The sequence below is a fragment of the Oreochromis aureus genome, linkage group 18 (genome assembly GCF_013358895.1).
Source record: "Oreochromis aureus strain Israel breed Guangdong linkage group 18, ZZ_aureus, whole genome shotgun sequence".
In the NCBI taxonomy this organism is placed as follows: Eukaryota; Metazoa; Chordata; class Actinopteri; order Cichliformes; family Cichlidae; genus Oreochromis; species Oreochromis aureus.
Genome location: NC_052959.1, coordinates 19,734,495 through 19,750,457, shown reverse-complemented (window position 1 = coordinate 19,750,457; position 15,963 = coordinate 19,734,495). Strand labels below are relative to the sequence as shown.

At 47.0% G+C, this 15,963-nt stretch overlaps 1 protein-coding gene across 3 annotated transcripts in view; it reads left to right on the top strand.

Moving 5' to 3' along the window:
* Positions 1-305: 305 nt before the first annotated feature.
* Positions 306-15,963, top strand: part of LOC116331432 (epidermal growth factor receptor-like) — a 49,227-nt gene continuing 33,569 nt past the window's right edge. For 2 of the 3 annotated variants that reach the window (XM_039602298.1, XM_039602297.1), the window contains exon 1: positions 307-647. In XM_039602298.1, the coding sequence (XP_039458232.1) occupies positions 536-647 (112 nt within the window). In that variant the 5' untranslated portion in view covers positions 307-535. Of the gene's footprint in view, positions 648-15,963 lie in introns of all 3 variants that reach the window. The other variant, XM_039602296.1, reaches the window with a different exon arrangement.

The window sequence follows — 15,963 nt, the reverse complement described above, 5'->3', positions numbered from 1 at the left end:
CTTCCTCTTTTGCTTGTCTTTTGCCTCACCAAACTAAGGATACAGACCATAAAAGCCGGTGTTTCTGTTCTGTTCAGCTACTGAGCTACTGTTGTTGCCTTTGTTTGCTCAAGGAAGTTTATTCAGCGTTTTTATTTGTACCTGTGCCTGTGTTAATACACGCTGTGGCTCATATTATGGCCACTTTTATACAGTGCAGTCCATTTTCTCAAAATGCTGCCTTTTGTTTTCCCTTTCCCCCCCCCTTTTTTCCTGTTTGGTTTGTGCAGTTGTTTGTACATCCGGCGTGTACCTGAGCAGCGCGAGAGGCGCATCTGTCCTCCCTCCTGGTGATGTCAGATCAAGCCAGTAGTTTGTCCTCACTCGCCGCCTGAGCTGGGACTGCTGAAGATATCAGCGAGCAGGTGAAGGAGCTGTCAAAGTTTGAGTTCCCCACAGAAGGAAAAGTCTTTTTTACTCAACGAGGAGAGAGAGAGGGGAAAGGCGACGTTTTTAAGTTTTGGGAAAGCGGAATATCTCGGCTTGTTGGCATGGAATGACACCTCACCGGGAGCTTAAAAATAACACGATGGCAGCCCGTTTTCTCAAGTGGATCAGTCTCATCTCTCTGCTGTGCCTGAGCTTCTGCGGTCTGGCGGAAAATAAAGGTATGTGAGGTGTACGTAGTTGGGTCTTAATTGTAAGCAGGCTTTCGCTTTCTTCTCTGTCTGCGTGTCCAGTGTTTACTTCAAATCACAGAGAAATCTCAGTGTTCCAGATTAACTGGCGTCGCGAATTAACTGGCGTTGGTCAAACAGATGTGTGGTAGACTTGCTTTTCAGGAGCAGCTTGTTTAATTTGGCATTATTTTTGTGCCACTATTCTGAGCGCACGTTAAAAAATTTTGAGCGCACCTAAAAAGAATTTGCCAGTGCAAGTGTTGCATTTGAGGAGAAATTTATTTGAGCGACGAAAAGCTCAATTTTAGCGAACAAAATTCATTGCTGCGTGCAAAAAAATGTATTTCAGTGTTTGCTATTATCCATATACACACACACACAATAGCAGCCCCTCTCGCTCAGCTTTAGCATTTGCTCTTGCTCAGATCTCTGCGGACCTGCTCGCAGTGTGTCGCTCGCGCTCTCAACATTTCTGCCCCTGCGCGTTCAACTCTTTCTGTACACCGTTATATTTGTGCCACAAAACCAATCAGCTCGCGAGCTACTGTAGCCAAACCCAGGCAAAAATCCCAGAATTTCGCCCAAAACTCAAACGAGGCAGTGGCGGAGGCAGGGGCGTAATTTCTAGAGGATTAGGGGGGTTATGACCCCCCCAGTAATCAGACTCAACCAATATAACTCCCCCAATAAAATTATGAATTATCTTGCATAAATAGGCTGTTGATTTTCTTTACTCATTTCAGTTATTACCAGCAAAATAGTTGCATGTTTAATCGGCTGGGAATTTACCCAGATTTATTTATTTATGTTAAGATGTTTTCACGTTATATCCCCTGATGTAACATGTTCTGTTCTTATTTGAACAGCTGACTTTGAATTAAATCTAACATTAAAAAAAATTAAATTCAGGAGGAAACATTTTCATAATATGATGGGTGAAAATCAAAATAGACTGACAGCTCTCCAAGTAAGACTTCAGTATTAAATAAAACAGTCCAGCTGAACTTTAATTTCCAATCCACCACCTTTCATTTTTATACCATTTATACCGTTTATACCATTACAAAAACAAACATAAAAACGAAAAATCGGCCCATTCGCCTGGTGGGCCGATGGCCAGTCCAACTGTGTGGACAGGTATCTCCGAAAACGTTAGGGCACTTTTGCAAATGTTGCAAATATGATGTCTTGATAAATCGAGCAGATATTTGAAGTTTACACAGCAACATTCTGGCCTCTAAATATCTTAAAAGTTTATTTTGTGATCCAGAAAGAGTAATATTTCAAATTCCGCCACGCTGCATTCTTCTGCCACTGCCTCGTTTGAGTCTTGGACGAAATGCATTCTGGGATATTTGCCTGGGTTTGGCTACAGTAGCACGCGAGCTGATTGGTTTTGTGGCACAAATACAAGGGTGTACAGAAAGAGTTGAACTTGCAGGGGCAGAAATGTTGAGAGCGCGACACACTGCAAGCAGGTCCACAGAGATCTGAGCAAGAGCAAATGCTAAAGCTGAGCGAGAGGGACTGCTATTGTATGTGTATATGGATAATAGCAAACACTGAAATACATTTTTTGCATGCTTTTCTTTGCTCAAAATAAATTTCTCCTCAAAATGCAACACTTGCACTGGCAAAAAAATTTTTGCGTGCTCCCAAAATGTTTTTTGTGCGCTCAGAATAGTGTCACAAAAATAACGCCATAGTTAAAGAGTAACAGGACTGAGGGAGTGTGTTTGACGTAACCTCACAAATATCACAGATGAAATATTTATTTGCTGGTTTGTCGGTAGTGGCTCCTGAAAAGCAAGTCTCCCACACATCTGTTTGACCAACGCCAGTTAATCTGGAACACCGGTCACGAAGCCGCAGAGAAACCAGATCCAGAATAGGGGGTGGAGTCTTGCTGCTCCAGCTGTAACCTGGTTAAAGCTACAGAGGGGCTCAGAAGAGGTTAGTCGCTGAAAACGAACACACTGATTTAAAGAAAAGAAGAAGAAGAAAGAAAGACAAAAGGAGAAAAAAGTGATTTTTCCTTTTAGTTTATTGTGCAAATGCAAATCTTTCCCCACCAAAAAAATCTGGCACTGACTGTACAATGAAAATTTTCACCACTCTGAGGATCGTGCAGGCACTGGAAGTGATTTGTGAATTTTCAGGCTTTTAATCTCGCATGTTTATGAAATGTGTGGGCACCATGTGAGCTTTCCATACTCCGTTTTATGACAAAACTCTGATTGGCATATGCTGATGTACACTTCACGAATATGGATTTCTTACTTTTTCTCACACACCAGATCTCACACCAGCTGTCACATTTATTTGTTAGTATTTTAAGCATCTTCAGATGTGATAAACATCTGATCCTAGATCAACTTGAACATTCTCTTTAATCGACTTGCGCAAACGATATGAAGTAGGGTTGAAAATAAGGTCAAAGTAGTCTTATTATTTTTAAAGATAGCAGTGTTATGACGGTTCCTTTACTCGTATGGGTTAAATGCAGAGAGGAATTTCCCCACGGGGATCAATACATTATTATTATTCTTAATTGCTATTAATTTCAGGGGATTTTCCAACCTGTTTTGGTTCAAAAGAGCCAAAGGAAAATCCTCATCAATGTTGGAGTAAAAACTAGATGCTTTTATTGTATGCACACTGATAATGCTTACTGTCGTGTCATTGTAAACCAGTAAAAAATAAATAAATAAATAAATAACACACTGTGATCATGCTGAAGACCACAGACAGCAGTTGAGGCATCAGTTGGGATAAAGGAGCTGGAAACATCACCTGATAAAGAAAAAATACAGTATAATGCTGGCGGAGCGCTGCTGACTTCGACTAAGAAAATTGTCGGGCGGTGGAAGGAATACTTCGAGGACCTCCTTAATCCTACTGACACGTCTTCCGAGGAGGAAGGAAAGTCTGGGGATGAGGGGGATGACCCACCAATTCCCGGGGGCGAGGTCACTGAGGCAGTTAAAGAACTCCTTGGTGGCAGAGCCCCTGGTGTGGATGAGGTCCGCCCCGAGTTCCTGAAGGCTCTGGACGTTGTAGGGCTGTCCTGGTTGACACGCCTCTACAATGTTGCGTGGAGATCAGGGGCAGTAGCCCTGGACTGGCAGACCGGGGTGGTGGTCCCCATCTTTAAGAAGGGGGACCGGAGGGAGTGTTCCAACTACAGGAGGATCACACTCCTCAGCCTCCCTGGGAAAGTCTATGCCAGGGTGCTGGAAAGGAGAGTTCGTCCGCTAGTCGAACCTCAGATACAGGAGGAACAATGTGGTTTTTGTCCTGGTCGCGGAACACTGGACCAGCTCTTTGTCCTCTCAAGGATACTTGAGGGCGCATTGGAGTTTGCCCAACCAGTCTACATGTGTTTTGTGGACTTGGAGAAGGCATTCAACCGTGTCCCTCGGGGTGTCCTGTGGGAGGTGCTGCGGGAGTATGGGGTGTCTGGCCCATTGCTACGGGCCATTCGATCCCTATACAACCGTTGCAGGAGCTTGGTTCGCATTGCCGGCAATAAGTCGGACTCGTTCCCAGTGGGTGATGGGCTCCGCCAGGGCTGCCCTTTGTCACTGATTCTGTTCATAATTTCTATGGACAGGATTTCTAGGTGCAGCCAAGTGGTGGAGGGCTTTCACTTCGGTGGCCTCAGAATCTCGTCTCTGCTTTTCGCGGATGATGTGGTTCTGTTGGCTTCATTGGGTGATGGCCTCCAGTTCGCACTGGAACGCTTCGCAGCCGAGTGTGAAGCAGCGGGAATGAGGATCAGCACCTCCAAATCTGAGGCCATGTTTCTCTGCCGGAAAAGGGTGGAGTGCCCACTCCGGGTCGGGGATGAGTTCCTGCCCCAAGAGGAGGAGTTCAAGTATCTCGGGGTCTTGTTCGCGAGTGATGGGAGAAGGGAGCCGGAGGTCGACAGACGGATTGGTGCTGCGGCCGCAGTGATGCGGACGCTGCACCGGTCCGTCGTGGTGAAGAGAGAGCTGAGTGTAAAAGTGAAGCTCTCAATTTACCGGTCGATCTACGTCCCTACCCTCACCTATGGCCACGAGCTGTGGGTAGTGACTGAAAGAACGAGATCGCGGATACAAGCGGCAGAAATGCGCTTCCTCCGAAGGGTGGCTGGCCTCTCCCTTAGAGATAGGGTGAGAAGTTCAGCCATCTGGGAGAGGCTCAGATTAGGGCCGCTGCTCCTCCACATCGAAAGGAGCCAGCTGAGGTGGTTCGGGCATCTGACAAGGATGTCTCCTGGGCGCCTCCTGGGTGAGGTGTTCCAGACATGTCCCACCGGGAGGAGGCCCCGGGGCAGACCCAGGACACGCTGGAGAGATTATATCTCTCGGCTGGCCTGGGAACGTCTTGGTGTTCCCCCGGATAAGCTAGAGGAGGTGGCTGGGGAGAGGGAGGGTGGGCTTCTCTGCTTAGGCTGCTGCCCCCGCGACCCGACCCTGGATAAAGCGGAAGAAGATGGATGGATGGATACAACAGAGTGAATGAAAAACAGAAGTCCCCTGCATTGCACATTCAGGGCTCGCAAAATCGCTAGCCCGACGTCCCGGGGCTATCATGGGCGGGGCTGAGATAGATTTTGGTCGCCCGACCGGAGATATCGCTAGCCCCGGGACGTCGGGCTAGCGATTTTGCGAGCCCTGACATTTTTGACCAATCACAAGCCTCTTTCCTCTTCTTTCACTTTAGACTTTTGACCAATCACCGATCATGATGAATTGCACTACCATATGGTCCATCCCCTTTCCCAGTTGTGACCGGCTTTGTACTGCAAAGGCAATGATTATATATTTTCTTTTATTGGGCACTCAAAAACTTCTAAGCACTTCTACTTTTTGTTATAGAATGATGCCAAGCTGGAAATATGCAGTAAAAACCTTCCTAAGAGCCACTCTAACTGACACACAAGTTAACCAGTGAAAGAAGTATTCCGGTGAAACTAGTATAGAGAAGTATTCTCTGAAACTAATCAAAAAGTCATGTTTAAATGTGGTGATTTTAACGTCGATTTGTTGAATCCGAAAAAGCATAAAATGACCACAGAATTTCTAAACACTATGTACAGTTTGAGTTTACATCCTAAAATAACCCGCCTAGCAGAATTACACCTCATTGTGCCACTTTAATCGACAATATTTTCACTAATAATATGGAAAACAACATTGTGAGCAGATTATTAATTAATGAAATCAGTGATCACCTACCAGTTTTTGCAGTTTATGACACTAATTACAAGAGAAATCAGCGTGAGGAACAACTAAGATATAGATGTGTAAGGACAGAAGAAATCGTGAATGCACTTAAGAATGGTCTGTTACATCAGAACTGGGATAATGTTTACAAAGAAAGTGATATTGATATTGCATATGGCACATTTTTAAGAATATTCAGCAACTTGTGTGAATGTGTGAATGTGTGTGTGAATGGGTGGATGACTGGATATGTAAAGTGCTTTGGGGTCCTTAGGGACTAGTAAAGGCGCTATATAAATACAGGCCATTTACCATTTTACCATTTGTATGATAAAAACTGTCCAATAATAAAAAATACAACAGAAAGCACAAATATTCAGATAGACCATTGATCACTAAGGATTTACAAAATGCATGTAAAAAGAAAAATGCACTCTATAGGGAATTCCTAAAACAAAGAACAAAAGATGCTGAAAACAAATATAAAAAATACAAAAATAAACTGACCAATATTTTATGGATATGTAGAAACGAATATTGTAGTAAAACATTGATCAACAATAAACATAATATGAAGGAAATATGGGATATTTTAAACAGCATCATTAAAAATAATTCTGGACAACAAAGTTATCCTCAATATTTTATTGACAATGGCAATATAGTGAAAAACACTGCTGATGTGATCAATAGCTTTAATAATTATTTTGTAAATATTGGACCAAATCTGGCAGAAGAAATTCCTGAGTCACTGCCATCAGCAGACTGTAGTAAATGCCTGATTGATAGGAACCCTAACTCAATGTTCCTCACAGTAGTGGAGGAAAAAAAAAAATTGACATTGTAAACGTGTAAATTTAAAACACCTACTGATTGTAATGATATTGACAATAAGAAGGTCAAGAAGGAATCATAGGACCTCTAACATACATCTGCAACTTATCATTTCAGACTGGAAAAGTTCCAAACAAAATGAAAATAGCTAAAGTTCTGCTGCTGTATAAATCTGTGGATAGACACCACTTCAAAAATTACAGGCCTGTTTCTTTACTACCACATTTCTCCAAAATCCTAGAAAACCTGCTTAATAAACAGCTAGACAAATTCTTAGATAAATATAAATTACTTTCTGACAGTCAATATGGATTCAGATCAAAAAGATCAACTTCACTGGCATTAATCAAATCAACTGAGGAGATTACAAATGCTATAGATCAAAAACAGTATGCAGCTGGACTATTTCTGGATCTCAACAAAGCATTCGACACAATCAATCATGACATATTAATTAATAAACTGGAACAGTACGGGATCAGGTGGGTTGTACTGCACTGGATGAAAACTTATTTAAGTGACAGGAAACAATTTGTGAAGCTCGGTGTCTGTTCCTCATCATGCTTGGACATTGCTTGTGGTGTTCCACAAGCAGGGCTCTAGACTAACTTTTTGCCATGGTTGCACTGGTGCGCCTTAATTTTATTTTTAGGCGTACCAGCACAAAAGTTAGGCGTACCAGCACAAAAGTTAGGCGTACCCAAATTTTTTAACTACATTGCTTAACACCGCAGTTTTACATGTTCACGTTTTTTTGATTTGTAAATATTGATTTGTAAATGATTAACTAACAACCTTTCAACACAAAGCTCTTTATTTGTAGCAAAGTTCTACAAGAAAGATTACTTAAACATGCTTGTGCTTAAAGTGCTTCACTGAGCTGAAATTTCAACATTAAAGAAATTTAAAACATCTCAAGATATATTAAATAAAATTAAAAAAAAAAATCTAAATTAAAAAGTGTCAAAGGCTTCAATCTGAACATTTCAATATCTGAACAACTTGTTATCTTATGGACTGTCCTCCATTGCAGTCACATGCCCCTCAGATGGCCAGCTCCTGTAATTTGGCCTTCTTGATCTCTCCGATGACCTGTTTACTCCTGCCTGCCGCTGAAAGGCAGTGGGAAGAGGGACATTTGGGCAGTGCATTTATCGCGGCATATAATGTGTCTTCTCGATACTGTATGCTTTTTCAGCGTTTCAAGTCGAAACGTATTAGCACCAGTGACAAATGCAGTGTTGCCGGCCATGGTCTTTCCACACTCGCGACAATAAATGCAGTGCATCATATTGTCAGCTTGGCTGTATCTTAGCCAGGGAAACTGGTCAAGCCACTCGATTCAAAATTTATACATTTTTTCACTTTTACTTTCACTGGGCTCCGGCTGGGAGTCGATCGTATGTGGCTCATTTTTTGATGCCGTCTCCGGACCAGTATTTGACAAAAACTGAGAGGTTGTCGGCTCCGTGTCAGACCGCTGGCTCAGAATTTTGGACTGATCAGGCCTTAACTTAACGAAAACGTTATCAATTGTTCTTTTCATATTTTCTCAATACCAACTTCATACACTTCTATCGGACCTGGCTACTCACCCTTCTCTATCTGCCCGCACTTTCAAACGTAAACATACGTAGGCCTGCAGGAATATCTGGATCACGGCCAATCATAGAGGTCCCGGCCTCTGACTATCTCTGATTGGTTTAGAACACGACATGGGCACAATGTGTGTCTGTTGTTGAACACACGGAGACTTTCAGAGTTGCGGAAACTTTTTATTGTGATTTCTCCCGAGAAAATACGGTGCGACCAAGTATTTTTTTTACTTGGTTGCGCCGGTGCGACCAAGTATTTTTTTTTAGTCGCACTATTGAGAAATTTGGTCGCATTTGCGACCAAATTGGTCGCACTCTAGAGCCCTGACAAGGCTCTATACTGGTTCCAAAGTTATGTATTATTTATATAAACTATATTTGTATGGCATCTGATAAATTAAAATTAGTATTATTTGCAGACGACACAAATATTTTTTGCTCTGGGTAATTTAAAGGAGCTGCTGGATACAATTACATCAGAAATGTGCAAATTAAAGATAGCTTGACAGGAATGAACTATCACTAAATCTCAGTAAAACTAAAATAGTCTTATTTGGGAATTCCCTAAGAAACACACAAGTTGAGATTCATATTGTCACGGTTCTGGGTCATTCTGACCCAGCTTCTTCAGTTCTTTATATTTTGGTATATTTCTATAGGATTGATTATTATTCTAGATTAAGTGCAGTGTCTGTCTGCCTCCTTGTAAGTTGTTTCTTGTTTCCTGTTTTACTTTGGAGGTTCGTGTCTGGTGTCAGTGTGTTCGGTTTACTATTCCCCTGTCTCGTCAGCTGTGATTTCTCCCAGGTGTGTTTCCCTTCTGTGCCTCATTCCTTGATTACTGCCGTGTGTATATTAGCCCTGTGTTACCTTTGTTCTCTGTCGCATCGTCAACGTCTACTCACCCTCAGTTTCTGCTGTGTGTCCTGTTACCTGTTTTTGCCTGCCTGTTAGTTTATATTTTCCAGTTTAGTTAGTCTTCTGTTTGGTAAGCAGCCTGCAATAAAGCAGTTCATTCTGAGTTACTTTCGCCTCCGTGAGTCCTGCGTTTTGGGTCCTTCCTCTCTGCCTGCCTGCACACAGCCATGACAGAACGATGCGACCAGTACACGGACCCAGCGGACTCACGGTGGAAGCGCAGCTCCCGTTTTGACGGGACCCGGCTAGCGCTTGGAGGGCCTCCGTGCTGCCTTTCCTCGCTAGCAGCCTACACTTCGCCCGCTCATCTGCTTCCTCCCTCGGACGCCCGGTCTCGCAGAAAACGCCTAGCCGGTCCCGGGAGGATTACTACGAGCCCGCAAGCAACCAGCTTACGCCGGCTCAGGCATTCTATAAGATGTTAGGGATTATTATCGTGCCACCCGACTCACCCAGCGTTTCCACATCACAGCAGGAGCAGCCTCAGCCGAGTCATCCTCGTCGCATCCTGCCAGCGCTGCTCCCTCTTCTACGAGTAAGCGGCGAACGCGCCGCCAGCACTCACCGCTCCAGCAGGAGCCTGGGACTCTTTTCGAACAACCGCCTAGGGTGAGTGACAAAGTCTCGCTTCATTCGCCTTTCTGTGTCAAGGGATAAACACACTGTTTCCCCAAGGCCGCTAACGCCGGCTTCATGAATTCTGGGACTCGTGTTTCTCCTGTTGGGGAAAATGAAAGTATTCGTTTTGAGAGTGATCGTTTTCCTGTTGAGTCAAAAGACTGTGCGCCTAAAGCTCCTTCGGACCCAGAGTTAAGACTGGAGGTATTTATCCTGGGGCTATGGCTGTTCAGTTAGCCGCCCGGCCGAAACTCTCAGTTAGCCGCCCGCCCGAAACTCAGTTAGCCGCCCGCCCGAAACTCAGTTAGCCGCCCGGCCCGAAGCCCAGTCGCCACCTCCACCGCATTCAGCCTCATTACCCATAGCACAGTCACAACCACAGCTAGACTTACTACAAACCTTATTACAATCCATAACCCAGTCAGTAGCTCGGTTAGCAGAAGAGTCACTAGCCTTATCATCCGGTCAGTCTCCAGTGTCCTCATTACCTGTTGTTCAACCATCTTCTCCACCGCTAGTTTCATCCTCTCCTCATCCGATACTTCAGCCTGTAGCAGCCCAGTCCCCTGTAGCTCAGTCATTCTCTCAATCACCAGTTCCACCTTTACCACAACCACCACTACAACCTGTTCTTCAGTCAGTTCAGTCTCGTCCTGTTCTCCAGTCTGTTCAGTCGAGTTCAGTGCACTCTCTTGTATTGCCAGCACCTCAGCCATTAGCACTGCCCGCTCCTCAGCCACCATCTCCACCCACTCAGTTTCAGGAGGAGGATAGCCCCACACCGACTTTTGCTGCTCCTCAAGACCTGGCTAAATCAGAGACTTTTACTCTTTCCAGGGCCTCCCCAGAGGTTAAATATCAGCATTCAGTTAACTCTGGCCCCCTGGACATAAAGAAGCCAGCTGAGGACTGCAAGCGGCAGTCACTGCCTGAGCAGAATCAATGCTCCGTGCAGCTGCAGTCTGCTGTGTGTTTGCCAGAGGCCCGTGAGCCTGCTGGTTCTGTTCTGTTCCCGCCAGAGGCCCGTGAGCCTGCTGGTTCTGTTCCGTCCCTGCCAGAGGCCCGTGAGCCTGCTGGTTCTGTTCCGTCCCTGCCAGAGGCCCATGTGCCTGCTGGTTCTGTTCTGTCCCTGCCAGAGGCCCGTGTGCCTGCTGGTTCTGTTTTGTGCCTGCCAGAGGTCCCCGCACCTGCTGGTTCTGTTCTGTGCCTGCCAGAGGCCCGTGTGCCTGCTGGTTCCATTCTGTCCCTGCCAGAGGCCCGTGTGCCTGCTGGTTCTGTTTTGTTCCTGCCAGGGGCCCCTGTGCCCGCTGGTTTTGTGACTGTCTCTGCTGGAGGGCCCGAGGAGCCCGTCCAGCCTCCTGTCTCCGCTGGAGGGCCCGAGGAGCCCGTCCAGCCTCCTGTCTCGTCAGCTGGGGGGCCCGAGGAGCCCGTCCAGCCACCTGCCTCGTCAGCTGGGGGGCCCGAGGAGCCCGTCCAGCCACCTGCCTCGTCAGCTGGGGGGCCCGAGGAGCCCGTCCAGCCACCTGCCTCATTCATGCCACCTGCAGCGGCCTCCTCATCAGCATCATCGCCGTCGCCTGGTCCAGCTCCAGCTTCACCCACGCCGTCGTCTGGTCCAGCTTCAGCTTCGCCCGCGTCGCCTGCAGCAGCCGCAGCTTCATCCACGCCTGCAGCAGCCGCAGCCTCTGCATCAGCTTCAGCCCCGCCTGGTCCAGCCTCCGAGTCTTCAGCCCCGCCTGGTCCAGCCTCCGAGTCTTCAGCCTCGCCTGGTCCAGCCTCATCGTTTGCTTCGCCATCGCCTGGTCCAGCTGCGGCCTCATCCTCATCTGCAGCGCCACCGTCTCCGGCTTCCACGCCGTCGCCTGCAGCGCCACCGTCTCCGGCTTCCACGCCGTCGCCTGCAGCACCACCGTCTCCGGCTTCCACGCCGTCGCCTGCAGCGCCACCGTCTCCGGCTTCCACGCCGTCGCCTGCAGCGCCATTCTCGTCTGGTCCAGCCTCCAGCTTCGCCTGGCCCAGATTCAGCATCAGCTCCAGCGTCGCCTGCAGCAGCAGCCTCCTCGTCGCCAGCTCCAGCGTCGCCAGCATCAGCACCTGCTTCGGCTTCGTCCTCGCCTGGTCCAGCCTCTGCTTCGGCTTCAGCTTCTCCTGTCCGTCCTGTCCGTCCTGCTCGTCCTGTCCGGCCGCTTTCCAGGCCTATGACTGGACGTCCTTGCCGTCGTGGACGGCCCCCTTCCGGGCCGATGGTTGGGCGTCGCCGCCACTGCCTTCCGCGTGGCCGGCCTCCAGACTGCCTTCGTTTGCCTCGCTGCCGTTGCCGCCAGCACGGTCGGCCCCCAGAACTGTTTCTACACCGTTGCCGTCCATACGGTCGGCCCCCAGAACTGTGTCTGCGCCACTGGCTACTGCATGGCCGGCCTCCGGACCTGCCCCGCTGCCGCTGCCTTTCACACGGTCGGCCTCCGGAACTGAACTGGTTTAGCCTCCTGTGCGGTCGGCCTCCGGGTCGGCCCCCTGAACTGTTTGTTAGGTCTGTGCTTTTTGACCACCTGGGTTTTGGTTTGTTTTTGGACTCTGTCCCTCCTTCCGGGACCCCCACCGCCCGCCCTGGTTGGGTTGTTTTCTGTTTTGTGACGTTTCTTCTTCTGTTGTTGTCGTGTTGGGCTGTCTGGAGCCAGCCCTTGAGGGGGGTACTGTCACGGTTCTGGGTCATTCTGACCCAGCTTCTTCAGTTCTTTATATTTTGGTATATTTCTATAGTATTGATTATTATTCTAGATTAAGTGCAGTGTCTGTCTGCCTCCTTGTAAGTTGTTTCTTGTTTCCTGTTTTACTTTGGAGGTTTGTGTCTGGTGTCAGTGTGTTCGGTTTACTATTCCCCTGTCTCGTCAGCTGTGATTTCTCCCAGGTGTGTTCCCCTTCTGTGCCTCATTCCTTGATTACTGCCGTGTGTATATTAGCCCTGTGTTACCTTTGTTCTCTGTCGCATCGTCAACGTCTACTCACCCTCAGTTTCTGCTGTGTGTCCTGTTACCTGTTTTTGCCTGCCTGTTAGTTTATATTTTCCAGTTTAGTTAGTCTTCTGTTTGGTAAGCAGCCTGCAATAAAGCAGTTCATTCTGAGTTACTTTCGCTTCCGTGAGTCCTGCGTTTTGGGTCCTTCCTCTCTGCCTGCCTGCACACAGCCATGACACATATAGATGGTGTGGAAATTGAAAGAGTTCTCGAACTCAAGTCGCTTGGTGTGATAATAGATGATAAATTAAGCTGGAAGTCGCATATAAATAATATACATAACAAAATTTCAAGAAGTATTTCAATTTTGAGTAAGGTAAAACACATTCCGGATCACAAATCACTCCACATTCTCTACTGTTCACTGATTGCACTGTATTTGCATTACTGTGCAGAGGTTTGGGGCAATACTTACAAATGTTCGCTATCATCAATCTTTATATTACAAAATAAGGCCATAAATATAATCCATAAAACTGGTTACAGAGATGATACAAATCCACTATTCTTAAAATTAAAAATACTAAAATTCACACATCTGGTTCATTTTCTCATGACACAAATTATGTATAAAGCAATAAACAGAAGAGAGTGTATGATATCACCCGGACCTTGTCAGGAAGAGTTTAAACCCAAGTAAGCCAGTCAAGGACAACAATGGGAAAGCCATCACAAGTGACGAAGAACAAAGAAGAAGATGGGTGGAACATTTTGAAGAGACCCTGAATTGACCACCACCGCAAACAGTTCCCGACATACCACCAGCAGAAGAACCCCTCTGTATCAACACCAGTCCACTAACCAAGGCAGAGATCACCAAAGCCATCAAGTCCTTGAAAAATGGAAAGGCACCAGGGCCTGATGGCATCCCTCCACAAGCTCTCAAGGCAGATGCGGCAGCAGCAGCGGAGATGCTACAACCGCTTCTAGTGAAGATATGGGAACAGGAGCAAGTGCCTGCCAACTGGAAGCTTGGGTACCTGGTGAAGCTCCCCAAGAAAGGCGACCTATCCCAGTGCGGCAACTGGTGAGGAATTATGCTGCTGTCCATCCCCAGCAAGGTCTTGACCAGAATCATCTTGGAGAGACTGAAGGAGGCATAGGACAAGAGACTGAGATAAGAGCAGGCAGGATTTAGACAAGACAGATCATGTACAGACCACATCGCCACTCTGTGCATCATCATCATCGAGCAGTCTATCGAATGGGAGTGTACACAACCTTCGTTGACTTTGAAAAAGCCTTCAACAGCATTGACAGGGAGACCATGTGGAAACTGATGCAGCACTACGGAATCCTGCAGAAGCTCATCAACATCATCCAACAGCTTTATGAAGACTCATCCTGCCAGATCATCCACAATGGAAAATGGATCAACCCCTTCGCAGTGAAAACCGGAGTGAGGCAAGGCTGCATGCTGTCACCGACAGTCTTCCTGATCGTCATGAACTGGATCATGAGAAGAACCACAGAGGGCAGCAACACCGGTATCCAGTGGACCTTCACCAAACAGCTGGAGGACCTGGATTTTGCAGACAACGTCAGCCTTCTGTCCCACAAGCAGCAACATGCACAGTCCAAGTTTACCCGGCTCGCTGAGGAGGCAGAAAAGGCCAGCCTGAAGATCAACGTCAGAAAAACAGAGGTGATGCGGCTGAACAACCGACAAGAACATCCACTGCAGCTACAGGGAAAAGACTTGGTGGAAACCGACCGCTTCGTCTACCTAGGAAGCATAGTCAACAGAGATAGCGGCGCAGGTGAATACGTTAGGAGCCGGATCAAGAAAGCAGGGCTTGCATTCAACTCCCTGCAACCCATCTGGAACTCCAAACCCTTATCCCAGCGCAGCAAGATCCGCATCTTCAACACCAATGTGAAAGCAGTCCTCCTGTATAGGTCCGAGACGTGGCGGGTGACGAACACCATTACCAGCAAGATACAGATTTTCATCAACAAGTGCTTTCGACACATCCTTAACATCAGATGGCCTGAGAAGATCTCGAACACAGACCTGTGGAAGAGAACCAGCCAGAACCCAGTCAGTCAAGACATCAAGAAGAGAAAATGGGGCTGGATAGGCCACACACATCCGAAAACCATCCAACAACGTCACAAGGCAACCACTGGACTGGAACCCACAAGGAAAAAGGAAAGTGGGGAGACCCAAACTTCTTTTCTCTTGGCTCTTGACTGAGGCGGTCGCACTTTCTCCTTCTTCCTCTCCTTCTCCCTTATCTTTCCTGCTTGGCTTCTCATGTCTTTTGTATAGTCTTGCTTATTCTCGAACCCTAAGAGAGTCTCCCAGACTTGTTCTCTAAAAACATAAAGAAGAATTATGGATTTGATCAACTGGTCCCTTAATGGAATTGACACCCTCCTGGGCTTGGGAGAGCCAGATTGTCCTGCAGAGATGTTTGCTGCCGGATACTCGATGGTCGGTTGCGTTGTGTGTCTGGCAACACTCTCGATGGAGGACATTGAATGACATCTACCAATTTGAAACTACGGTAACAGAGTTCTGAATAATTGGAGCTGGCTCGGACCTGGCTTATCGAAGAACAAGAAGCAGCTACAGCTGTTCAAAATCCCACAAGGCTGGCCGACATGATAGACGATGGGCAGGGCTGTGAGTACTCAGACTGTATTTTTTTTTTAACGCAATATGGATAAGATCTAGGAGAAGCTCATGGCTCTGCTATATGGATAACATCTTGAAGAAGAACAACGGGAATTGAGAGACCTGGTGACCAGTGACGGACATTAGACCAACTGTAAAATTGGATGCAGTTTGTTCGCACCAAAACAACTACCATCTTCATCTCATGCGGCCCCCCTGGCGCCAGCTGGATGCTCAAGGCAAAAACTGATGGGAATAACAGTTTTCCCTTAGAGAATAAGACTTTGTTATGACTCTCTCCCTCCTCATTAAAGGTCACCCGCGCCGACCGAAGATTGTTGACTTTTCCTTAACCGGGTGAAGGGACACTTTCTCTCAGTTGAACACAGAACACTCAATCACATGCACACATACGCATGTACACTGACACAGACCTACACTCACCCCCCCACCCCCTCCAAACGCCTTCGAAGCTTATGTCTTCTATGTTGT